At 35.1% G+C, this 25759-nt stretch overlaps 3 protein-coding genes and 1 long non-coding RNA gene across 5 annotated transcripts; 2 read left to right on the top strand and 2 right to left on the bottom strand.

Annotated features, from left to right (window-relative positions):
* On the top strand, positions 1391-4520 carry LOC107633661 (inactive TPR repeat-containing thioredoxin TTL3-like). Its single transcript, XM_021119401.1, has 3 exons — positions 1391-2587; positions 2676-2871; positions 2953-4520. The coding sequence occupies exons 1-3, from the start codon at positions 1710-1712 to the stop codon at positions 3136-3138; spliced, it is 1260 nt and encodes a 419-aa protein (XP_020975060.1). The 5' UTR covers positions 1391-1709; the 3' UTR covers positions 3139-4520.
* Positions 4392-5337, bottom strand: LOC107631097 (PLAT domain-containing protein 3). The gene is made up of 2 exons (XM_016334426.2): positions 5114-5337; positions 4392-5022 (listed from the first exon to the last, which is right to left on the bottom strand). The coding sequence occupies exons 1-2, from the start codon at positions 5183-5185 to the stop codon at positions 4549-4551; spliced, it is 546 nt and encodes a 181-aa protein (XP_016189912.1). The 5' UTR covers positions 5186-5337; the 3' UTR covers positions 4392-4548.
* On the top strand, positions 7549-13278 carry LOC107631098 (probable serine/threonine protein kinase IREH1). 2 transcript variants are annotated; one of them, XM_021119399.1, is made up of 10 exons: positions 7549-7872; positions 7949-8071; positions 9136-9213; positions 9336-9686; positions 10187-10275; positions 10975-11026; positions 11139-11195; positions 11300-11473; positions 11572-11689; positions 12943-13278. In XM_021119399.1, the coding sequence occupies exons 4-10, from the start codon at positions 9549-9551 to the stop codon at positions 13074-13076; spliced, it is 762 nt and encodes a 253-aa protein (XP_020975058.1). In that variant the 5' UTR covers positions 7549-7872; positions 7949-8071; positions 9136-9213; positions 9336-9548; the 3' UTR covers positions 13077-13278. The 2 variants fall into 2 exon arrangements, with proteins under 2 accessions (XP_020975058.1, XP_020975059.1); XM_021119400.1 differs by having other exon boundaries at positions 9136-9686.
* LOC110270329 lies at positions 19890-20143 on the bottom strand. Its single transcript, XR_002359744.1, has 2 exons — positions 20037-20143; positions 19890-19950 (listed from the first exon to the last, which is right to left on the bottom strand). It is a non-coding gene; the product is annotated as an uncharacterized LOC110270329 (long non-coding RNA).

Below are 25759 nucleotides of genomic sequence, written 5' to 3'. Positions count from 1 at the left end.
AGGATGGCGGTGGAAGTGATTGTTGTGCCATGGACCGAAGGGCCGTAATTATTAATGAATTGACTGGTTATGGATTTAACCGTGAGCCAGATGGCTAGATTATTGCCGTGTTACGGCGGAGCCATGATTATGGCTAAGTATAAATGCATATATGCTGTTGAATGAATTGTGAATGTTTGCACTTCCACCATCGGAGATGAGGGTTTCCCTGGGAGGAAGTAGTGGCTAGCCACCACGTGCTCCAGGTTGAGACTCGAAGCTCTTTTAACCCTATGTCGTAAGTGTGGCCGGGCACTGTGAAAGGCTCGGATGAGCTCGCCCCCGTAAATATTCACCAGTGAGGGTGATGGATATCAATCATGATTATGATCAAGTTTATGATGAGTATAACTCGAGTTGGGGATGCGCGACAGAGGGACAATCCAATGGTTAGCTACCAGGACTTGTCGGGTTGGCTCTATAACCGACAGATGATATCATCAGCCACTAGGAACAGGCATGCATCATAAACATACTACATGAATACTGGGGACCTCTGGTTCTCACCCATGCGTATTTTGTGGTTTTCAGATGCAGGACGCGAGGCTTCTCGTTAAGGCATGCTGGAGACTTCCGGATTAGCGAAGATATTTGTTCTCGGGGCTCTGTTTTGGTTTATATGTTTTGCATAGATACTTTTATCTCCATTATATAATACAAACTGTGATGACTCCTTCTAGAGGGGATTTTGGAGAATAGATTTCTGTATTTGTGTCCCTTTGGGTTTCCTTTGGGGTTTTCCTTATTTTATTATATGTATATATTGCTATGCTCGGACCGGTTATCTTCGCAGCCGGATTTTGAGTCTTGATATTCCTGTTTTTGACACTTCTTTGTATATATATGATCTCGCGTTAACTTATCCCTGTTCGTTACGTTATCGATCGGAGTGTTGCGCTTTCGAGTTACGGTTTTTGTTTACCCCTTTTTCTACAAAGGCTCCTAGTTATAATCAATTATTCATACTACTAAACGTACTAAATTTTGGTTTTAGAGGTCGTAATAACTTGTCATCTCTGAATTATGACTTAAGCATAAGACTCTGTATGGTAGGGTGTTACAAGGTTAATGGTCCATATCGGGTACTTAATGTATTTCATAAATGGGAAAATATTGAAAACCATTTTTTTTCCACCAACAACTACTGGTAATCCATTGAATCAACCTGTCCAAATGGAGCTCGACCTATTTCAGATAGAAGAGTCAGGTTTTTCTGGTGGATTGAATGAAAAAGATGTTATTGGCAGAGGCCAACATAGCTATAAGCTAGGAGTTTTGATGATATGCGTGTTACAGTTTTTAGACCGTTAAGCTGGATTATTATGTAAAGGATCCCTATGGATATTGAAACTGCACCACCAAACAAAACTGAAAAGCCAGCTGTTGCTATCGTTTTCACTTTTTTCTTAACAAACTCACTTATTCCATTGCATTGATAATAAATATATCCTGCCATTTCGTCTCTTGTTGACATTCAGACTTGAAGGAGTTGCCGTTTTTCGAGATGTTTAGTCCTGATTTATAACCTTGTTCATGTTGCATTAATTAGTTTTCATTGTTTCATCATTTATGGACCAAGACATTTAAGCAGCCATTCTTGTCTTGTCTTAGCTCCTGCTTTAGCTTAAGAAATCATCGATAGAACATCCTCAACATAAGATCACCAGAAGATGGGAGATATATTGCCGCATAAATATGGTTGCTGCTTAGTATTCTGGAGACGCGGAACAACCTCGGAGACTTCTACTCCCATTGCCAAAATCAATGACAACAATTTTGTGAAGGAACCGAACCCAAAAAACATGAAAAGGTATGGAGGTGGCTCCAAAGATGCATCTTCGGTGCCAACAACTACGTCCAAAGCCCAGGATTATTCATCACGTTCTAACTCCTCCAAGCCTCATCAATACAAGCCAACTCTTGCTGTGACCGAAAATAAAGTACGAGGCACATCAAGAGTTTCACCTGCTGAGGGCTATGTCACTCAAGGAAAGAGGGTGCCCCAAGAAGCCGTTGGCATATCTGGCGAGCTCGAAAGAATGATCATGGATCACCACAAGTCCAATGGAAGCAGTACCCTTGTTAGAGCTTCATCAAGCAATGTCATGCTGGCTGGTGATTTAGGTAACCTGAGGCAACAGAGTACCAATTCAAGCAATAGTGCTGTGGGCAAACATATTAGGCAAGAAAACCCAGACCCGGTTGCTTATAACGGAAGAAACACAAATCCTACGGAGCAAAATGTGGCCAGAATAGAAAAGAAAGACTCTGCTTCTTTTTGCAGAGCACTATCTATTAGAATGGATCCAGAGCAGTTGAAGATCATGGGAAATGAAGATTACAAGAATGGGAGGTTTGAAGAGGCTTTAGCTTTGTATGATGCTGCGATTGCGCTTGATCCGAATAAGGCATCGTATAGGAGCAACAGAAGTGCAGCATTAACTGCACGTGGTAGGCTCTTGGAAGCTGTGTTTGAGTGTAGAGAAGCCATCCAAATAGAGCCTCATTACCATAGAGCTCATCATCGATTGGGAAACTTGTACACAAGGTTAGTGTGATATGAAAACGTGCATGTGGTTGGATACTAACTTGTCAATTACAAGGGTGTTGTCATACTCACTCGTTTGTTTCTGCAGATTAGGGGAAACAGATAAGGCCCTTTATCATTATAAACATGCAGGACCTGAGGTTAATCCAGAAGAGATTGCAAGAGCAAAGAATCTTCAGCTCCAGCTAAACAAGTGCACCGAGGCTCGCAGGTTAGGAGATTGGAACAACCTCATCAAGGAGACTAATAACGCTATATCATGCGGTGCAGATTCCGCTCCACAGGTGAGCAACTTCTATCTTACACATACATGCATGATGCATGTGCATTTGCTGATATGATTCTGGTTGTGGCTGTACTGGAAGATATTTGCATTGCAAGCAGAAGCATTTTTAAAGCTCCGAAGGCATCAAGATGCAGACGAAGCAATGTCAAAGGGTCCAAAGTTTAAAGTTGAGGATTGTACCAAGTTCTTTGGAGCCATAAGCAATGCAAATTTGTTGGTGACTCGGGCTCAAGTTGATTTGGTTGCTGGCAGGTTAGTGTCTTAAAACAAGTAGAGTGGTCAGTGGTGAATATTGATTTTTAAGTGCTTAATGGCTTAAGTGTTGGGCAGATTTGAAGCTGCATTAGAAGCAGTTCAAGAAGCAGGTAGGCTAGACTCAAATAACAGGGAGGTTAGCAAAGTGATGAGGAAGGCGAAAGGCATGGCAGCTGCAAGATCAAACGGCAACAACCTTTTCAAGGAATCGAAATTCTCCGAGGCTTGTGCTGCCTATGAAGAGGGTCTTGCCCATGATCCTTATAACTCGGTTTTGCTATGCAACCGAGCTGCTTGTAGAGCAAACTTAGCTCAATACGACAAAGCTGTGGAAGATTGTACGGCTGCTCTTAGTTTGCGCCCATCTTACACCAAGGCCAGGTTGAGAAGAGCTAATTGTAATGCAAAGGTATTCAATTTCCTAAACTTCAATTTCCATGTTTTTTATAAAAAAAAAAAAGAAGAGAAATTGAACTGTGATATATTTATGGTGAAATTGCAGTTGAAAAAATGGGAAGCTGCAATACAAGACTATGAAATATTGGTAAAAGAGACACCGGAAGATGAGGAAGTAAGCAGGGCTTTGTTGGAGGCCAAAGAGCAACTCAGTAAAAAGTAATTAGCCAGGGCCTTACTTGTATGGTATAGTTTAGATGAGAAGATAGTTAGAGAAACAGCTACCTCCAATATATGGAGGAATTGCATCATTAATGTCCAAAGATTAGGGCCGATTTGTTTATGGACTAGTATACATTTGATTTGTTTGTTTGTTAAATTCGTAATTTGTAAATAGTAAATTGAATGAATAATATTCGTACAAGCTTGTACATTTTTTCCCCTTAGTCACATGCAAATTATTAAATAATTATGTTACGTTGAGACCCTAAATCTCGCGGGGGTATGTCTTTCACATTTTCTAATGTGCCACTGCGACCGCGAGATTCACATGTGACAGGCCTAACATGAAGAACTGGTTCAATTAAATATTTAGGTGATTGGATTTTCAAAATGGAAGCAATAGTAATTAGGTTGATTTGGATCTCTACATTCCTTGCATCAATATATTGACTTTGACACCTAATTGCTTGGAGTAAGATCCATGGGGGGTAATGCAGATAACAAGTATTAGGGTTTATCCTCCCGCGCAGCGATGTGATCACCACGTAGCCAGCCTGCCATATTTTGAATACAACATTATCGAGAGAGATGAGATCTACCACTTTCGTTATTGTTCGTATAAAAGAATTTATGATTTGTACCATAAAAAGACTCACAAAAAGATCATTTTTCATTTCATTATTATTAGGCAACATTACAAAGACTCGCAAAACAGTAGAGTGTTGCCTAAAGGAAAAGCTCTCAAAGTTGCCCCGAAGCATTCAAGCATTACAACAACAAAACAGCACTGACCGGAGGCACATCATAGAGACATGGATAGACTGGCTCCTCCATTGTTGGGCCTGGGGCGAGCCTGGTCCAAGCTGTACCTACACTTATTCCTAGCGGCCCAAAGCTGATAGGGAGCGGTATCAACAGCAAGCCACTGCTCCACTTCGAACTGCTCTTGAGCGCAGGAGACGTGGGGCCCAGTGGTGGTGACCTCGACGTAGTTGCAGTACCATCCGTGATGAGAACCGGCGCCGTCGGAGGTGACATTAACGGCGCATACAGGTGATTCGAGACACGGTCCCCTGCCGCTGAAGATGTCGAGGTTGCCGCGTTCGAAGTAGTTGTAGTTCTTGCCCATTAAGCCTCCCCAGGCCTGGAGGTTGTTGATGTAGATGTAGTAACCGTACTTGTCGTATAGCTTCAATCCGATCTTGGAGTCCGTTCCCCCTTTCAACACCGATCCCGTCCTAACGTACACCGTAAACACGCACTCCGCATCAGAATCCTGCGTACATCACAATATTATATTCATTCACATTCTTACGCACGAAATCAAAAAACGATATATAGATGAGATTGGAGGGCAGTGTTCTTACGGATCTGATGGTTGCGGCGAACGAGAGAGACAGTAGAAAGAGGAGAGAGAAGAACGCTGTTGAGGAAGCCATGCTTATGTGATAAGTGTAAGATCCGCATATAGTTATATATTGAAAACAGACAGCGTGGGTCACATGCTTGCTGGATTCAATCAACTCCTCCCTCACAAAAACACTTTCTCTTCATTTTCTCTCTTACATACATATACAAACCATTGATTTTTAATTTGTATCAAAACATTAATTTAACAAAACAATTTTATTTTTATTGAAATAAAATTCATTTCTCTTATATTTTGTTTGTATTAATTTAATCGAAATGTGTCGAAAAAAGAAATACACGTTAAAAAACAACTATACTACTTTATATATACTATATATACACCTGAAAGGCTGAAACTAATGACTCATATATAATAAATATCTTAGGAATATAATCGTAAGTAATACAAGTAAAAATATACAACATTAGTAATTTATACTGATTTTTGGATAAAGTATACTTTTTGTCTTTAAAATTTGACAAAAATTTTAAAAATATTCTTAAGTTTTATTTTATTTCAATTTTGTCTCAAAAATTTTCTATTTGTATCAAATATATTATCGGCTCTACGGCTTAGAGGTCGAGTTAAGTAAAGACCCTCCGTAAGACCTCCTAAAGAGGAGAGAATTAGCATTTCATCTAAGGGGCGAAAGCCAGGGTTATTGGATTTCTTATTAGTTTCGTCTACCTTAAGGGAGTAGGATCAGACTCAATTAGAAGGCATTGCTTCCTTCGGATCATAATCTCTTCTACTGGGAATAGATCTACTGTCCTCTATCGAATGAGATAAAGCTCAATGGCAATCACAACTAGATCTGGGACCCCTTCTCCCTCGGGCTAAAGCCCTTATATATATCCGATCTTATGGTGTGCTAAAGAGTGGGTCTAGTATCCCAAGGATTGATTAAACTAAACAGGTAAAGGTAAACGACTAAATTTTCAAAAAATTTAATACCAATCTAACAATAATGTATAAAAATTATGTTTGATTTGCTTATGTTGAGGGTTGTTCTTATGAAATTATTGTTGAATTGGTTTTAAAATTTTTGAAAAATTAGCCATCATGAGTATATTTGATGCAAATCGAAAACTTTTGAAACAAAATTGAAACAAAATAAAACTTAAGGATATTTTTAAAATTTTTATCAAATTTCAGAAATAAAAAATACCCTTGATTTTTTCTTAAAGTTTGATTAGTAAAGTAATTTGATTATTCCATTATAAAAAATTTGACTATTTAACATTAATTTTTTTAATTATTGATTATTTTATTAAAAAATATGTAAAATACATATGAATATATACATATATATTCATATTTTTTTAATACCATAGCTCAAATAATTAAAGTTATGGTCCAAAAGAGTTGGTCCATTATGTGAAAGCTATCCAAATCTAAAAAGATCAATCTTAAAGCTATATGGATTAACCTATTCGACATAGTTAAGGCACGAGTACCACGATATATATGTGTCCGACCTGACTTAGGCGGCAAGCAATAATTTGTCACCTTACTACTTATGGTATTATCTATAGATCAATAACTATCACAATCTGAAATAATTTTTTATGATATAAAGGAAGAAAATCACCCACTATCTATTTACAGAAGAAGTGATGATCAAATCATTATTCTCTATAAATATTTTATCAAATTCAGGTACTTTTCAATTCTATTCTACATAAAACCTAATTAACTCTTTATTAACTTAAGTATTAGAATCTTTTGCAGGTACCTCTTACTCACTATTCTAAGATTGAGGTGAACTGAAGTTATTGTCAACATCTTCACCACCATATCTAACCATATCACTCAAGACCCAATCGCATATAGTCCATTTTAAATACGCCTACTAGAAAATAAACTATGTAAATTATTTACACATCACCTTTATCTACTAGATTATGATTGGTTTTATACTTTTGTAGTGGTATTTATTAATGTATGACACTACAAGAAAAAAGGCCTATGGCTACGCTTTTTTCTTGCCACGCTTTAAAAGCGTGGCCAAAAGTGGTCGATGGCCACACTTTTATGAGGATGGCAATAGATTAGAGATTTGGCCACTTTTTTTCTTACTACGCTTAAAAAGCGTGGCGAAAAGGGTCTACGGCCACGCTTTTATGAGAGTAACAATTGATTCGAGATTTAGTCACGCTTTTTTTTGTAACGCTTAAAAAACGTAGCCATAGAGGGAAACAGGCACGCTTTTAAAGCGTGGCGACAAGGTTTTGTTAGGGTGATGTTTTAAAAGCGTGGCCGTTTCTTGTAACTTTTTTGGCACGCTTCAAAAGCGTGGCCAAAAGGTCCTCCAAACAACAAAACGCTGCGTTCCTTCATGATTTTAAACGCTGCGTTCTTCTCCTTCATTATTCGAAATTAAAGAACCCCTTTTCTCTTCAAAGAACCCCTTTTCTCTTCAAAGAACCCAGAAACCCTAAAAGCTTCGAAGAACCCCAGCCCCTCATCCCAGCCCTCCGCGAAGAACCCAACCCTCCAAAGAACCCCAGCGCTCGCAATGCCTCCGTCGTTACTCTCTTTTTCGGAACTCCCACCATCGCTGCTCCTTCGGCGGTGACTCTCGTAGGTGGTTACTCTTTCGGCGCTCACCGTCCGTCGCAAGCCCTCCGTTGATGGCCAAAAGAAACCCTTCCGTGGAGCTGTTTTGAGACCTCTGGCATCATTGCTGGTTTTTCTCAGATTCCCTTCGCCACCGTGAGCTTTCTTTCTCTCTTCCATTTTTCTTTTTTGGAATTTTCTGGGCCTAGAAACAATTGCTGGTTTTTCTCAGATTCTCTGATTGATATGAAAGGGAAGCGCTAGGGTTTTTTTATTAGTATAAGGTTTTCCTTTGCTCTCTGCTCGTCGACTCCCCTGCTCCTTCTCCCAGTCCCGATTGGAGATGCCTCTGAAGGTATCTTCTATTGTCTTTTGGTGTTTTATTTTTTGGTTGTTTATTATTTGGTTGAATTGTGTTATGATTATGTAAATTTTCAGAATTCATGATTATGGATTTTCAACTGTGTGAACTATGCAGCTGTTATTTTCTACTTTTTGAAATTAAAGCTTTAATTTATATTTATATATAAATGCTTCTAATTTGTTTGATCAAATTGTACTTAGTGAGATAATAACCTTTGGTTGTATTGTTGTTAACCATCCTTTATCATCATTAAGTAGGTACAAAAGTATAAGATAGTGTGAGGAATTAATTTTAAAGTTAAGATAGAAGTAATGGCGAGATAGCCATGGATGAATATCATCGCTACAAGGTGCAGTACTTCAAATCACCTGAATCATTAGCTTGTATGTAACAATTCAAGAACAGAGAAATTAGGCATAATCATTTTGATTCTTCTGAAAAAAGAAAAACATTGATAATGCAGAAAGATGTTGAGATCATGAAGGATTTAAACATGGATGCTTATAGATTCTCCATCTCTTGGTCCAGAATACTACTAAGTAAGAAACATGACACTAGTTTACTCTTAAGTTTGCAAAATAATTGTAAGAGTTAATCAAAATGGTTCGCGTCATTTTAGTACTCGAAAGATAAAACACTTTAAATTGGTCCTATTGAGGTCTCTGATTTTTAGAAGACCAAATTAATTACATGTGATCTTTTCAGAGACCATTGAAACTATTATCTCTTAATTAACTTAATATAATAGATTTGAATTATCTTTTTAAGATTATTAGATTGTTAATTTGTTATGTGGGGAAAATTAAATACATTTCTAATTCTCTCTCTTTCCTTGTCTCTGTCTTTAAAGGGAACACCAAGTAAAAGTCCAATATGAAAATGAAGACATGAAGTCATCAACATATTATATAGCTTGCTATATTGTGATCTTCATTAATTTAAATTCAGTAATATATATTTCTTATTCTTACTTATGTCATGTTATTCATCAGAGTGAAGTGGTTCATTAATTATTATTAAGTTAATTAAACGTTAGATCCTTTGGTTAATTGCAGAGGGAAAGCTCAGTGGAGGTGTAAATAAGGAAGGAATCAAGTACTATAATAACCTCATCAGTGAGCTACTAGCTAAAGGTTCATCATATTGTATATGTGGCTAAAATATTTGATTATTTAATCCAATCTTTTCTTTTTCTGTTTCAATAATTTAGGCCTAAAATATGATATTAGTACCTTCCATTTGGAACTCAATGTAGATATTCAACCTTTTGTGACTATTTTACATTAGGACATCCCTCAAGTCTTAGAAGATGAATATGGTGGCCTTTTAAGTCCTAAGATAGTGTAATTCAAATTTCTTACTTATATTTGTCAAAAGATTTTTAAAGAATTCGGAGACAGAGTGAAGCATTGGATCACAGTCAACGAGCCATGGTCTATTGGAAAATTCGCCTACGCAATTGGAGCTTATGCACCTGGAAGATGTTCATCATGGCAAAACCTTAATTGCAGTGTTGGGTGATTCTGCCACTGAACCTTATATAGTGTCACATTATCAGTTACTAGCTCATGCAGCTGCTGTTAACATCTACAAGACTAAGTATCAGGTTTTGTTATGTTTATTGTATTATGAAAATGGATCAACCTGAATTAAGACTAGTATTGAGACCAAAATCTTCATTTTCTTTTTTGTTTGTAGGAAACTCAAAAGGGTAAGATAGGGATAGAAATAAATAGTATGATAGTACCCTTTGCAATGCCAATGATGTGTTAGAATTGCTTGTTTCTTCAGTACATGACATGCTTATTCATATCACCAACTCACTTTTGCATATTTGTTGTAATTTCACAATAACTTTAGTATATTTAAATAAGTTATACTAGCTGTAGAATCAATGAGATGTTTATTTGGAAAACATAAAGAAGAATAAATTGTGACGAGTATACCTAATTGACTATAAAGTTTTATTAGGCATTGGATATATATCTTGCATGCAGCTTTTGGGTTTTATAGCATACCTTTTGCCAGGATTTTTGCGTTTCTGTTCTTGTTTACTGTATGGTTTAGCTCTTACTGACAGATATTTCTTTTTGGGGGTGTTTGTAGACTATATTTGATAATATTCTTAATCGTAAGATACCATGGCCTGCAGTTCCTGAAGAAATGAGTCCTGAAGCTCAAGATCTTATTGATCGGTAATAATCATGTTATGTTCATGTTATATGTATCTGGCAATTGCAAACTGTTTATTCTGGTAAGCATTTTAGAATATGAATGCTTTGTTTATGTTTCCAATACTGAGTATGCTTCCATTAATTTGGATATTTTAGCTTGACTGCTTAAGCTGAAGATAGCATTTGCGAATGTATATTGTTCAGCAATCCTGGTGCCATACTTTATCTGTTAAATATGAACTTTATGTTAATAATCTTGTGACAGTGACCACTACTGTTTCACGTTTCACATGGCATTATCCTTAAACCATGAGAACAGGCTTCAACTAGGTGGGGCTTTTTGGGAGGGTAGATGTGCAGCCTTACCCTCACATGCAGGAAGCTGTTTCAAGTATTTGAACTTATGTCACAAAGCAACAATCTCGTTGTATTTGGTGTTCTGAATGATTTGACTGTTGTCAACTACATAACAAGCCCATGATTCATTTTTTACCCCCTCTTAACTGTGACTTTGTGTAAAAATGAAAATATAATTATAATCTGTACAAAATCTAGGTTTTATTCTATCTAAAGCTTTTTCTTTATGCTCCCTTAGCTGGATGCCGATCTGTTATAAATTATGGTTTTTTGTCCTGCGTTATTGTGCTAAATTGAAGTCACGATTAGGATAGAAAAATGAATATTTTCTTGGATTAGTACCTGAAATGTGTTTATTTACAGATTATTTACTGAAGATCCTAACCAAAGACTTGGAGCTAGAGGTGCATCAGAGGTGATTTAATTATTACTGTATTAGCATACAGATGCTTGTTCCCCATTTTTATGATCATGTTTCATTTTACTTGCATTTCAAACGTCACATTGATAGATGCTTAATTATCCAGGTGAAAGAACATGTTTTCTTTAAGGATATAAATTGGGACACACTTGCTAGACAGAAGGTATGTAATGCTTCTCAAGTCATAATTTTTGTTCATTGTACTGCATGTCTCTTGATGTAGTAGATGTTGTATGCTGAACAACATAATAACGTTCTGGTTTGCAGGCTGCGTTTGTTCCTGCTTCTGAGAGTGCTCTAGACACTAGTTACTTCACTTCTCGCTACTCATGGAATACTTCAGACGGTCTTGTATATCATGCAAGTGATGCTGAGGATTCTAGTGATGCTGATAGCTTAAGTGGTAGCAGTAGTTGCTTGAGCAATCGCCAAGATGAAGTGGTACTGCATTTATTGGTATCTCTAAACATAAAATATTAACTGTCACATCAATTTGAAGTTTGTGTGATGACTTTCTCCTGTGAAAAATATACAAACAGGGAGACGAATGTGGGGGTCTTGCTGAGTTTGATTCCAGTTCATCAGTCAACTACTCTTTTAGTAATTTCTCTTTTAAACAGAGGGCAATGTTCGTGGATGAGATTTGGCATGCTACAGGTGACAATGCTTCTGATATTGATTGGAATGCCAAGCGCACTGTCTTGGCAGGAATATACTTGACAACCGAGATTTATATGCTGACAGATACATCTCGTTTGTTTTTCTGCCCCTTCTTTCTGAGCATACAAATTTTCTGAGCATACAAATTTTCTCGTATTTTTTCTCCTCGTTTGTTTTTCTGCCCCTTCTTTGCATTAACGATCCTTGATTCTGGGGGATGGGGGGTTCTTAATCCTTTTTCATTTATATCAGTTTCATTTTGTGAAAAACTAAAGTAGACAACTAACTGAGACTTGGGCTAGATACTTTACTGTGAATTCTTATCCAGATATGTATTACAGGTTTAGACACAATAGACAATACTAGTAATAGTTGAAAAGTACAAATTGGGAAAAGTACAAATTGTTTCAATTAAATACAAAGCTAATAGATAAGATACTCGTATTTATATGCCTAGGTGCGACGAGAAATCCCTTGAGAATTCATTTTGCAAATGTGCTATGGTCACTCGCGGATATAAAATTACAAAAACATCATACAGATTTATATACATATGGTTCCTTTACTGGAACGTAGTGTTAAGTATCCATCTGCTTGTACGGTAACATAATGTTATTTTTTTGCATGGGAGAATATGCTTTTGTCCTGCTATTTTGGGTGACCAAGTTTCTTTTATATTGTGTTGTGTCTCCATAACTTGGCTAGCTGCAATTTTTTAGTTTTTAATTTGGGTAGAACCTTTCAACATCATGTTTTTGTGATGTTTGTCCCTTTCTCACCTTTTTTCTTTTGGTTCATATTACAAATTTACAACTCACTCACACTACACACTTACACACTTACACACTTACACACAACCCTATAAGGGGTTCACCGTCTGTTTGTTCTTTTCTAATTTTTGGTTTATATCTAACATTTAAATGGATCTGTCAATGTGGTGTCATTTACATTATCTGAATATTTTCTGTAGAAATTTTCCATTCAAGTAAGAAAAATGAAATGCACACTAGCTTCACTCATTGATATAATTAGTACAAGAGAAAGCACATAAGTAGGGTAAGCCATAGTTATGAATTCTTTTTATACAGCTGCTGTTGTCTATGTTTATCTATTACTTGAAGCCATTATCACTTGGATTTCCTTTTCTAGGCTTGAGTTCTTCATTAGACTAATTTATGCATAATTTAATGGTCTTTAACTTTAGAATCAATAAAGTTCTTAATTTAACACAGTGTGCTTGAATTGTTCAGAGTACTGTGAGAAGTATGCTAAAGCTGAAGATGTAGGAGCTGCACCAGAAGAGAAATCAAGTGATGATGAGGAAATAAGTGAAGATCAATATGATTCAAGTGATGAACAGGTTGCTGGTAAAGCAGATCCTTAGCTGCTTCAAGTGATGAACTTGGAATTGTGGTCAAAGGGGGGAATGCCCCATATTGTTGTTCAGTTTCATGTCAATGTAAATAATGTACCATTGATTTCCTGATGCAATCTTAGTTTCTTGTTGTGGCACTTTCAAATTGATGCATTGTGCTTTTTAGCTTAGCGTGGTACTACCATAATATGCACAAATACTCTTCGTGTAACTCATTTAATGCAATGTTCACAACTATTCATCTTTTGATCTTTGAAACTTGTAGAAAAGTCTTCAAACAAATTGATTGATAATTGTCATTGTCTAAATTTTACACTTATCTATGAATTTTGTAAGATTTTATTACGAAAAAAAAAAAACAACAGAACCTGAATAAACTTATAGCCACGCTTTGAAAGCGTAGCCATATTGTACCGCAGTCATCAACAGCTACGCTTAAAAAATGTAGCGATATCTCTTGCTATTGGCACGCTTTAAAAGCGTAGCGATATCTCTAGCTATTGGCACGCTTTTAAAGCGTAGCGTTATCTCTTGCTGTTGGCACGCTTTAAAAGCGTAGCCATATCTCTAGCTGTTGGCACGCTTTAAAAGCGTAGCCATATCCTAGCTATTGGCACACTTTAAAAGCGTAGCCATATCTCTCACATATGGCCACGCTTAAAAGCGTGGCAATAGATAAAAGCGTGGCGACAAAAAAAGCGTGGCGGTAGGTCACCAAAAGCGTGGCGATAGAGCAACCGGCACCCTTGCAGTTGTGACCCTTTCAAAAGCGTGCCGATAGCTCAAAAAACGTGGCGAAAAGCTATCGTTACACTTTTTTTGACTTTTCACCACGCTTTAAAAGTGTAGAAAAAAGCTTGTTTTCTTGTAGTGTGAATACTATTATTAATGTATCAATACTATTAGTATTCTCGGTACTTCTTGTTTTATTGGATATTGTGTGATATTAGTAGATCACAGTTGTATAATAGAATATGAAGAGATAACTAGTATAATTTTTTTTCTTTTTGGGTATATAACTGTACCTTTTGTTTTTATAAAAGTGTGATTTCTCTATTAATGCAATAGATACATGCATTTCTCTCTTTTTTATCTTGCATAGCAGAATTTATTTATTTTTCTACTAAGAAATCTGCAGCTCAAAATAGATTTCATCATGGTGCGGTGAGTGTGGAAGAGCTGCAAATATTATTAAGCAAGAAGTGTGAACTTTGCCCCTTATTTCTGCGACATCCATGGTAGATCGAGAAGCTGGAGTGGAGAATCTAGAAAATTCACAACCTGCAAACATTTTCAGTGAGTGATTTACAAAATATCACAAGATTGATGAATCAACTTGCTAGCCTTCAGACACAAGTAGGGAGATCAATATTGAACTCGATTCAAGACCAGATCAGACAAGTCTCTTCTACCTCCATCCAAATGAAAGTTTAGGTTTATCACTAACTCAAACTTCTCTTACAACTCGAAATTATCACTCATGGGTAGGGGTGGAAAAAGGCCAGGCGGCCTGCCAGGGGCCTGCAACCTGGCCTGTGTTTGGCCTGACCTGGCCTGGCCTGTTATAAAATAGGTACAGCTCCAGGCTCTTTTAAAAGCCTTAATACATTAATAGGCCAGGCCCAGGCTCACTAATTAGCCTTATAGGCCTGTCAGGCCTGCCTGGGCCTGTTAAAATATAATTAAATATATAAATAATTATTTATATATTTAATTATATTTTAACAGGCCCAGGCAGGCCTGACAGGCCTATAAGGCTAATTAGTGAGCCTGGGCCTGGCCTATTAATGTATTAAGGCTTTTAAAAGAGCCTGGAGCTGTACCTATTTTATAACAGGCCAGGCCTAGTACTTTATAAAGAGCCTATAACAGGCTGCAGGCCAGGCTCAGGCCAATCAACTGTATGACAGGCCAGGCCTGTTAAGAGCAAAGCCTGGCCTGGCCTGGCCTGGCCTGTTTCCACCCCTACTCATGGGCAGGATCGGTTTGACTATCCATCAAATCGAAGAATAAGTTGAGATTCATTGATGGAAGCATTCTGAAACCTGAAAAAACTGACTCAACTTATGAAGTTTGGGATAGATGCAACACCTTTATACTATATGGTTGCATTTTTCCTAAGTACAGAGATTCTTCAGAGTGTTCTTTGGTGTAATGTGGCCTCGGAGCTCTGAAATGATCTCAAGCACAAATTCTATGAAGGTGATTTATTTCAGATAACTGATCTTCAAGAAGAGATGTTTACGGTGAAGCAGGAAGATCTATCCATCACTGCATATTTCACTAAACTTAAGGGAATTTGGGAAGAACTTGATGAGTTCAAACCAATCCCATCATGTGCTTGTGGAGTATCATGCTCATGTGGACTAAAGATCATAAGAGAATATAGAGGCCAAGAATATGATGTTAGAATTTTGAGAGGGTTAAATGAGTAGTACAACACAGTGAAATCACAGATTATGTTGATGGTGCCACTGCCCAGTGTGAATTCCATCTATTTTTTGCTTTTGCAACAAGAAAGACAATTAACCAACTTAGATCAAAGTAAAAAAAGAATGCTTGTTAATGCTGTCAATATTGGAAGAACTGGTAATGAAAACAATAGAGAGTTTGGTATGATCTTGAATGCAAATTCTGGTATCACAAATCGAGGTGACAAAGGCGGACGTGGCCGAGGCTGAAGTAGAGTTAGTAGTGGAAGAGGAATGATGAGAAGTTGTTCTCATTGCGGGAAGACTGGACACACCATAGAGACCTGCTACCATAAGCATGAGTTTCCTCCTCATTTGTAAAAAAATTTAGAGTAGCAAATGTGAACAATATGATTGTTGTTGATAAAACAGGTGAAAATAGCAACATACTTGATGTGTGTTCAACTCAAGAGGAGAATAGTAAGAGCCTAGACAACTTATTTTCTGAAGATAAAAAAACAAGCATTGATTTCTCTATTCCAGCAACATAAAAATGATCTTGCTCATAGTTCTCTTCAAACACAAGTCATAAACACAGTGATAGCTCCTATAGCAAGTATACACCATATTTTATCAGTTTCTTACATTCCTTTACAATATATAACTGGATAATTGACACAGGTGCCACTGCACATGTTACTTTTTCTCTTCATACTTTTCACTCTCATCATACAATAGATCCTATATTAATCAAAGGTCCAAATAGAATTGAGACCACATCAACCATTAGTGAAACTATAATTTTAACCCATGATTTTTACCTTACAAATGTATTATATGTGCCCTCTTTCAATTTTAATCTCATATCTATGTCTGAAGCAACTAATTTTTTACCTTGTCAATTCTTATTTAACAATACACACTGTGAGATACAGGACAACCTTTTCTTGAAGATGATTGGTCATGTTAGACAAAGAGGTAGCTTGTATATCTTCAATTCAAATGCAACTTATGTCAACTTAGAAATAAAGAATAGAGAATTAGTCAACACCAATAATTCAGTTAGTGTTAATGCTATCACAGACACTATAAATTATAAAACTTGGTATTATAGGTTAGGACATGTCTCAATTGATAGGTTACAAGAAATGAAAAAGAGTTATCTTTTTATTGTATTTCCATTAAAAGATGAACCTTATGAACCATGTCATTATGCAAAACAAAGAAGATTGCCTTTTCATTTGAGTAAAAAAAAATCTTGTCAATTTATTTGATTTAGTTCACATGGATATTTAGGGACCTATTTCTACTCCATCTTTTGCTGGTCATAAGTATTTTTTAATAATAGTAGAAAAAAAAAGCAGATTCACTTGGCTATTTTTTATAAAAAATAAAAGTGAAACTTCTTTTTTTTTTTCAATAATTTGTGCAACTAATTGAAATCTAATTTCAAACAAAAATAAAAAATATCAGGACTGATAATGGAGCTGAATTCATCATGAGTTCCTTTTATGAAAAATAGAGAATAATTCATCACACTTCATGTGTTAAGACACCTCAACAAAATGAAGTTGTAGAATAAAAATATCAAGATATTTTGAATATTGCTGGGGCACTCATTTTTAAGGCTCATATTCCTGAGGAGTGCCAGGGGGCAGCAACTTTTGTAATTTGTAGCCATCAAGTAGCCATCAATGATGATTTTAATGGTGTGAGATTTCATCCAATGGCTAGAAATTATTCACTTTTCTTTTGCTGATTACATGCTGGCCAAAATTTAATAAAGGTGCTGGCCCCCTAGACTTTTCCATTTTTTTTGGAGATATGCTGCATCACATGCTGTACATATTCTCAATAGAGTGCCTAGTTCATCTATTAATAATAAAAGTCCTTATCAGATTCTTTTTAGTAAAATACCAAACATTCAACACTTCTGAATTTTTGGATGTCTTGCATTTGCTTTAACTTTGGTTGCAAATAAAAATAAATTTTATAAAAGAGGAAGAAAATGCATTTTTCTTGACTTTAAAACAGAAACAAAAGGATATCTTTTGATGGACATTAATAACAAACAATTTTTCATTTCTAAAAATGTAATTTTTTATGAAAATTTCTTTCTATATAAGAATAATCAAGTTTCTCATCAATTTGAACTTGTTTCCAATTCTAATCAAGACACTAACACTACAAGAAAAAAGCGTATTTGTAACAAAAAAAAATTGTTACAAAACGTCGAAATTTTGAAACAAAACGTCGAAATTTTGAAACAAAAGTTTTTTGTAACAAAAAAAGGGGCTGTTGCAGTAAGTCCCGTTACAAAAGGTTTTTGTAACGAAAAATAGAACTGTTACAATTCAATATGATATTTTGTAACAATTTGTTTTGAAACAAAAAACTAAAAACCGTTACAAAAGTGGTAACAAATTTTGATCTTGAAGGTATTTTTCGTGACAATCTATTTTTTTCTATCAACAAATTTTATTACAAAATGTAACATGATTTTGTAACATTTTTTTCTTTAGTTAGAAAAGCAAATTAATTATTTTGTAACAATTTTTTTAATACAAATTGCATGCATAATTTACTAAATTATTTTTTAAATTAACTAATATATTAACTATTTTGATAAGCAAGTTTACATCTATATAATATGCAAAAACATACATAAGTCAAACAAGATCATTTTAGCTAAAATTGTTTTCAAACAAAATAATATTAGTGAGTATATATCTACAAGTTCTATAAGTTCTACAAGTTATATGTCTTGCATATATAAGTTCAACCAAAACATAAAAGTTCTAACATAGATTAGTGTCTCTATGCATCAAAATAGTCTTGAGCCCTCAAGGTAGCATATGATCACCAAGAAAGATTGGTGTAATTCCCCAGAATGTTGGACTAATCATCAGACAATTCTCAACTCAAGGTTTGGATATCCAGCACGAGCTTTGTACCGTTCAAAAAGATCTTGAAGTGATGCAACAAATTGACTATGCACCGTAGCAACCTAATATGGAGAAAGATATCAAATTTACAAACAATATTAGAGATACCCCACATGCTTTACATTGAAATATAAGGTTCCATAAAAGATTTGAATAAAGTTTTTTTTTTTCATGGAAGCTAGAATCTTTAGTGAAAGCATAACACAAGTCAATGTAATGAACATTTTGAAGATGAATAGGGAACAATACAAGAGAGAAAAAGAATGCAGCATGTTAATATGTTATCCCAGGATAACTTAATGGATAAACGCTGCATGAAGGACATATACCTTTTCTGTTATTGGTTCTGAATTTTTGTCAAGCTCAATCGGTCTACCCACAACAATATACATTGGATGCTTGAATGGTATTGGAGATCTAGAAGTTGAAGAGATGATTTGTGTTAAAAGATTAAACCAACTCAACTTCAAATATAAATTTAGTTACTCTGATTTTTCATGGAAGAAACATTGTCTAGTGAAAACATTGATAACGAAAATGATGAGGATTAACAAATTGGGATGTAGAAGAAACACACACCCAAAAATTCCCCAAAAGTATATGGGGGTGAACTTGATAGCCTTTGCAAAATTCAGAATTAACTTCCCACCAGGTTTCCACCACTTATAGATATCTGACTATAGCAAACATTGCAGTGACGAAGGAAAATGAGAAATGGTAGTTAATGATAAACATAAATCAGTAACACTAACATATAAGGATGTGAAACACTAAATAATTTTTAGTGTTGTAAAGCTGATTTGGACAAGAAATAAGTACCTGTCCAAAACAGAAAACCGGAACAAGGGGTTGGCCCTTCTGCATTGCTATGCAGATAAATCTTTTTCTTGCTTTGAGATAGGCAGTCTACAGGGTAAAAATATCTTAATATCACTGACCCATTTAAAGTTTTTAACATAAATCATGCAATGACAATAATGATGCTCATCTTGAAAGACACAATTTATTTCAAATCCTTTTCAGCCTGTCTTTAAAATCAGTAGAAAGGAGAAATACAGTACAAAACCAAATATCAAGAAAAACCAGTAAGATGTAGGCACTAAAAGATCTAACTAACACAATGTACTCCTTAATTATATTTACAACTTTTTTAGGAATTTTTTGACTATACACTAATATAATCATACAAGAAAAATGTAGAATGCCAAGTTCCTAGTATGTCATGTTATAGGATAGTTGGCCTCAACTATTTATATAGCATTAGAAGGAAAATTTTTCATAACAATATAATACTAAACATTGCATCAATCATAGTACTACAATTATCAAAAATAGAATAGAAATACTAAAAAGGAGTGAGATGGAACACACCTCGGTATCATGCTCCATGAGAAATGTTTCTTGCACTCCACCAGGTATTAAAATGCAACTGTAGCCATTATCCAAGAGGGAGAGGAAGTTTTTCCTTGTTGCTGGTGTAAGACCCAACCATGTCCATATGTGTCTCAAAAATGGTGTATAGAATACCTATGCATCAATTGAGAAAATTTTAATGTTACATACTTAAGAACCAATTACAAAGCAGAGTTGCAATTCTCAAGCGAAAGTCTTACCGCACTGCTAGCAAGAACCTTTATCTTTGGAATAGGCATAAACCATGTGTTGTCGGCAAGCGCAACAACACCAATTGGCAAAACCGAATGTGGTTCAAAACCAAAAATTTCATGAATAAAATTTAACTTTCATGCAACAGAAAAAGGAAAAGGTTAGTAATGTTACATCAATTTGTTTAGCTTTTTCATTGACCCATTCTCCATTAGTCTTTTGATGAGTAATTTGCCACAATTCTTGGATGTCAGGCTCGACACCGGTTCTAGGATGGCACTGCAAATTTTTTGGAAGTTTAAAATATAAAATCCAGAAACAAAAAATAGAATAAAAATATCAACTCTCCAAATAACCAAAAAATCATATAATCAACCATGTTACACACCAATACTTTCAACCACAACAACATCAGCATAATCAACTAACAGTATTTTCAACCACAATATCAGCAGTCTCAAGATTTAATATTTCAGCTAAGATTATCAACTAACAACATATTTAACAATACTCAAATAAACTGAAGTTACCTTTAGCAGAGACGTAATCGGACCAGACCAGACCAGCAGGAGAAGAAAGACAGCCGAATCAGACCAGCAGAGGCAAAGGACAACGCCGGATGAGTAGAGAAGCATAAACTATCCTAAATCAATGCAATGTAAAATACACAAAATTAATAACAAAATTTAATCAATATTTCTATGTTACTAAGGATCACGTAGTTACCTACTTTACTCAATTCACAAACACAAAAATATAAAAAAAAATTGAATCAAAATCACTGAAAAAGAAAGCAAAAACTAGAATCAAAATAATAGAACACAAAAACAAAAATTAGAATCAAATATCAACTCTCCTAATAAGCTAAAATAAAATTATCTACCAGATATAACACTAATATTTTCAACCACAACATCAGCAGAATCAAGGTTCAATATTTCAGCTAAGATAATCAACTAACAACATAGTTAATAAGGATAATGTAGTTACCTACTTTACTCAATTCACAAACACAAAAATATATAAAAAAAAAAAACAGAATCGAAATCACTAAAAAGAAAGCAAAAGCTAATAGCACTAATATTTTCAACCAGATATCAAAATAATATTTTCAGTCAAAACATCAGCAGAATCAAGGTTCAATACTAAATTAAACTGCACTTACCTTCAGCAGAGGAGACGATCGGAGCAGACCAGCAGCAGAGGAACAAAGCACGGCTGAACCAGAAGACTTTAAAGAGTGCTACACAACACCAGAAGAAGACCCTTTTATTAAATCTTCATCATTTCACTAGCAAGCTAGGAGACAAACTTAAAAAAAACTCACCTCTACACTGCAGAATAACTACACCAGAAGAAGACCCTTTTACTAAATCTTCATCATTTCTTTTCTAAACCTGCAATAAAACAGCAAAAATGAAGTCCACAAAATTAATATAGAATAACTATATATTAAAAAAAAACTCACCTCTACACTGCAGAATGTCAGAAGAAGAACCAAAGTCAGCACTCAGCGACGGGTTGGGGCCGTTCCACCGTCGAAGACGCAGGCCACCGGCGAGGAGAGGTGACCACACGAGCAGAGCTTCGGCACGAACAGAGCAGATCCAGTAGAAGAGCGAACCAACAAGAGGACGACAGAGACGGAGGTAGCAAATATAGAGGAGGCATGACGCCGGAGGCAGATGAGGCGGAACACGGCGGAGCCAAGATGGCCAGTTTGACACAGACGGAGGTGAGCAGTGGCACACACGAAGCAGATTCGACGAGCGACTGGAGGCGCTTACGACGGAACAAACACCACGGAGGACCACGACGCCGCCGCAGACGCTTCCCAGGGGATACGCCGGTGATTCTTCTTCCGGCAGCAGCTGCATGTTCCCTCGTAGATAGAGACGACACGGTGAGGGTTCAGAGTAACTGAGGGAGGCTTAGAGTGAGGGGTGAGGACTTAGGATTTTTTTACAACCTTACCTTCACTATCATCATTTGGTTTTTACAGCTTTATCTTTAGTATTTTAATTTTTTTGGGATATATTTAATTATTGTTATTTATATTTATAAATTAATAAAAAAAATTTAAATTTTACAAATTAGTTTTAAGTTATCTTAAAATTCTGATTATTATAAATTATATACTAATTTTCTAAAGGAATATAAATTAATATTTACATCATTTAAAAATTAATGAATATGTAAAAAATAATATATAAAATATATTTTAAAAGAATTACAATTTTTTTGAAACAAAATAAAATTATTTTAAAAAATTATATATACAATTCTTTTTTATTCTTAAAGTATTTAACATTTTGAAAAAAAAAATATAAAATATACATATATTTTGTGACACAAAAATAATTTGTTACAAACAATATTAAATTTTGTGACAAATTAATTTTTTGTTACAAAATAATTTGGATTTTTCAGACAAAAAAATATTTTGTTACAAAATATTTAGAGTTTTTGAAACAAAAAACTATTTTATTACAAAATACTTTGAATTTTTGCAACTACTTCACTTTTTGTTACAAAATATTATAATATTTTGTAACAATACACCGGCGCGTTACAAAAACTAACATAATTTGTAACAAAAAAAAATAGATTGTTACAAAATATTTGAATGTTTTGTAACAACTTGTAATGTTGTTACAAAACATAGTTTTTTTTTTGTAACAATCACCAATTATTATTACAAAAAACTCTTTTTTTTCTAACAATTTTAAATTTGATACAAAATTTTTGTTACAAATGTTCCATTTTCTTGTAGTGTAAGCTTACATTACATAATCATGATCCTATAGATGTCTTTGATAGTAGCACATTATCTTCCCATACCTTAGATTTACATCTCATTCAACATACATTACCAAATATTCCTTCCAACACAATTTATATTCAACCACAACCAACTTTACCCATTTTTTTGAGTTTACCACCAGCACCAGCATCATGTACTATTCCATTATATGATGAAAATCTATCTAATTTTCAGGCCACTGACATTAATCCACCTCCTTCACTAAGAAGATCTCTTAGAGAAAGACACAAGTCAAAATACCTTGATGATTATAAATGTCTACAAACCACTGTCTCTAATAGCATGGTCCAATCATCAATGACAAAACGATATCCCTTTTCAATTATTTGAGTTACAATTTCCTATCATAATCACACAAAGCACTTTTTATTACAATTTTTACAAATTCGGAACCAAAAAACTATGAGCAGGCTATTCTGAGTGATTGTTGGTAGAAAGTAATAAAAGCTGAGTTTGAAGCATTGGAGAAAAGAAAAACCTAGAAACTTACTACTCTACCGAAAGAAAAGCATACAATCAGATGTAAATGGGTATTTAAAACCAAGTATAACTCTAATGGGACTATAAAAAGACACAAAGCAAGGATTGTGGCCAAAGGCTTCATTCAAACACAAGGGTATGACTATTTTGATACCTTTAGTCCTGTAATCAAAATGACTACTCTTCGTGTACTCTTAGCAATTGCGGCTAGTAAGAACTGGTTTATTCATCAATTAGATGTGACCACTGCCTTTCTTTATGGTGATTTACCTGAAGAAGTCTATATGAAGTTGCCCCCTGGTTTAAATGCGCAGCCAGGAATGGTTTGCAAGCTAGAACGATTCTTATATGGCCTTAAGCAAGCAAGTCACCGGTGGAACTTTAAGTTATGCTCTGTCTTGATTGCTTCAGGTTACTCACAATCAAAGGCAAATCATTCCCTTTTCACCAAATCTTCTCCAACAGATTTCATTTCTATTCTTGTTTATGTCGATGATTTGGTTCTAGCAGGGGATGACATAGAAGAGATCCAACGTGTGAAGATGAAATTCGACACTTTGTTCAAAATCAAAGATTTAGGCAAACTAAAATTTTTCTTGGGCATCAAAGTTGCAAGGAGTAAAAAGGAAATAGCTTTATATCAAAAGAAGTATACTCTTGATCTCCTAAAAAAATATGGATAATTAGGTTCAAAACCAGCCAGCACACCTATGAATTATTCCTTTCATCTCTCAAAGTCATCAGGAATATTGTTGAATGATGCTAAGCCATATAGAAGACTCATTGGAAGGTTGATATACCTCACTAATACCAGGCCTGACATAAGCTTTGCTGTTAGCAAGTTAAATCAATTTCTAGATTGTTCCATAGATGAACACTTCAAAGCAGCCGTACATGTGTTGAAGTACTTTGAAGGAGCTCCTGAAAAATGATTACTTTTTGAGTCTGTTTGTGACTTATTCCTCTGTGGTTTCTCAGATTCTAATTGGGGTACATGTCCGAATACCCGAAGATCAGTGTCTGGATATTGCTTCTTTCTTGAAAGATCTTTGGTGTCTTGAAAAAATAAAAAACAGCAAATAGTTACTTGATCATCTTCGAAGGCAGAGCATCGAACAATGGCTCTTGCAACTTGTGAAGGAATTTGACTGATGTACAACTTGAATGACTTCAAAATCAAGTACCAGGTCCTATGACATTATTTTGTGACAACCAATCTATTAGATATATTGCGCCTAACCCAGTGTTTCATGAATGGATAAAACACATTAAGATTGATTGTCACAAAGTTAGAGAGAAAGTTCAAGACGGTTCTTTAAAGCTCATGCAAATTCCATCAAGAGAACAACTTGCTGATGTTTTTACAAAGACACTTCTACCAGGTCCTTTTGAAGAGATATGTAGTAAGCTTAAAATGTATAATTTGTACACTCCCAGCTTAAGGGAGGCTATTAATGTATGAATACTACTAGTACTCTCAATATTCTCTATTTTATTGGATATTATATGACACTAATAGATTGCAACTGTATAATAGAATATAAAAAGGTAATTAGTATAATTTTTTTTTTCTTTCTTTTTGGGTACAAATAGTTGTATCTTTTGTCTTCATAAAAATGTGATTTCTTCACTAATATAATAGATACATTTCTCTCTTTTTTAGCTTGCATAGCAGAATCTCTTCATTTTTCTATTAAGAAATAGTAATTAAAAAAATAAAAAATCAAAATTTCTTCATCTTCTCCAATTTCTCTAATCATTCGTGCCCTCCTCTAAGCAAAACATATCAAAGAAACAAAAAATCAATCGTTCTTCATCTTCTCCAATTACCCCCTCTGAAGCAAAGTAGTGAAAATTCCAAACCAAAACCCTAGGTTCTTCGCCGCTGCCTGCATCACAAGCTTTATCATGGCCTAAAGTGTTTGAACTAACATAGCCCCTCCCATCTTGCATGTTTGATTTAAGAGCTGGTGTGGAGCTCAAATGCGACATGTGCCCAGTCTCTTTAGAGCTAGAACCTTTGCTTGTATGATGTTGAGGCTTAATCGACGAAAAGGTGAAGAGCTTCTTGACTTTTCAAGCATTACTTTCGGGTCTGATTCCTGGTCAGGCTCATTTGCAGATGAAGTGGTGCCTATGGGACGGCGGCGGCAAAGAACCTAGGGTTTTGGTTTGGGACTTTTACTGCTTTGTTTTAGAGGGGTAATTGGAGAAGATGAAGAACGATTGATTTTTTGTTTCTTTGATATGTTTTGCTTAGAAGGGGGCATGAATGATTAGAGAAATTGGAGAAGATGAAAAAATTTTGATTTTTTGTTTTTTTAATATGTTTTTGTTTTGTTGTTTAAATTATTTGAAACTATAAAATTAGGATTAATTGAATTTTAAAATTTCGTTAATTTAAAAGGATATTTTTGTCTAATCAAA

The sequence above is a fragment of the Arachis ipaensis genome, chromosome B03, assembly GCF_000816755.2.
Source record: "Arachis ipaensis cultivar K30076 chromosome B03, Araip1.1, whole genome shotgun sequence".
Classification (NCBI taxonomy): Eukaryota; Viridiplantae; Streptophyta; class Magnoliopsida; order Fabales; family Fabaceae; genus Arachis; species Arachis ipaensis.
The sequence above is the reverse complement of the archived record's forward strand: the minus strand, read 5'-3'. Positions and strand labels throughout refer to the sequence as shown.

Coding starts and splice junctions, on each gene's coding strand:
- LOC107633661 (XM_021119401.1), top strand. CDS start 1,710: ATGGGAGATATATTGCCGCATAAATATGGTTGCTGCTTAGTATTCTGG. Junction 2,588..2,675: donor TTGGGAAACTTGTACACAAG/GTTAGTGTGATA, acceptor TTGTTTCTGCAG/ATTAGGGGAAACAGATAAGG. Junction 2,872..2,952: donor GTGCAGATTCCGCTCCACAG/GTGAGCAACTTC, acceptor CTGTACTGGAAG/ATATTTGCATTGCAAGCAGA.
- LOC107631097 (XM_016334426.2), bottom strand. CDS start 5,185: ATGGCTTCCTCAACAGCGTTCTTCTCTCTCCTCTTTCTACTGTCTCTC. Junction 5,023..5,113: donor TCGCCGCAACCATCAGATCC/GTAAGAACACTG, acceptor TGATGTACGCAG/GATTCTGATGCGGAGTGCGT.
- LOC107631098 (XM_021119399.1), top strand. CDS start 9,549: ATGCACCTGGAAGATGTTCATCATGGCAAAACCTTAATTGCAGTGTTG. Junction 11,474..11,571: donor GCAATCGCCAAGATGAAGTG/GTACTGCATTTA, acceptor ATATACAAACAG/GGAGACGAATGTGGGGGTCT. Junction 11,690..12,942: donor TGAGATTTGGCATGCTACAG/GTGACAATGCTT, acceptor TGAATTGTTCAG/AGTACTGTGAGAAGTATGCT.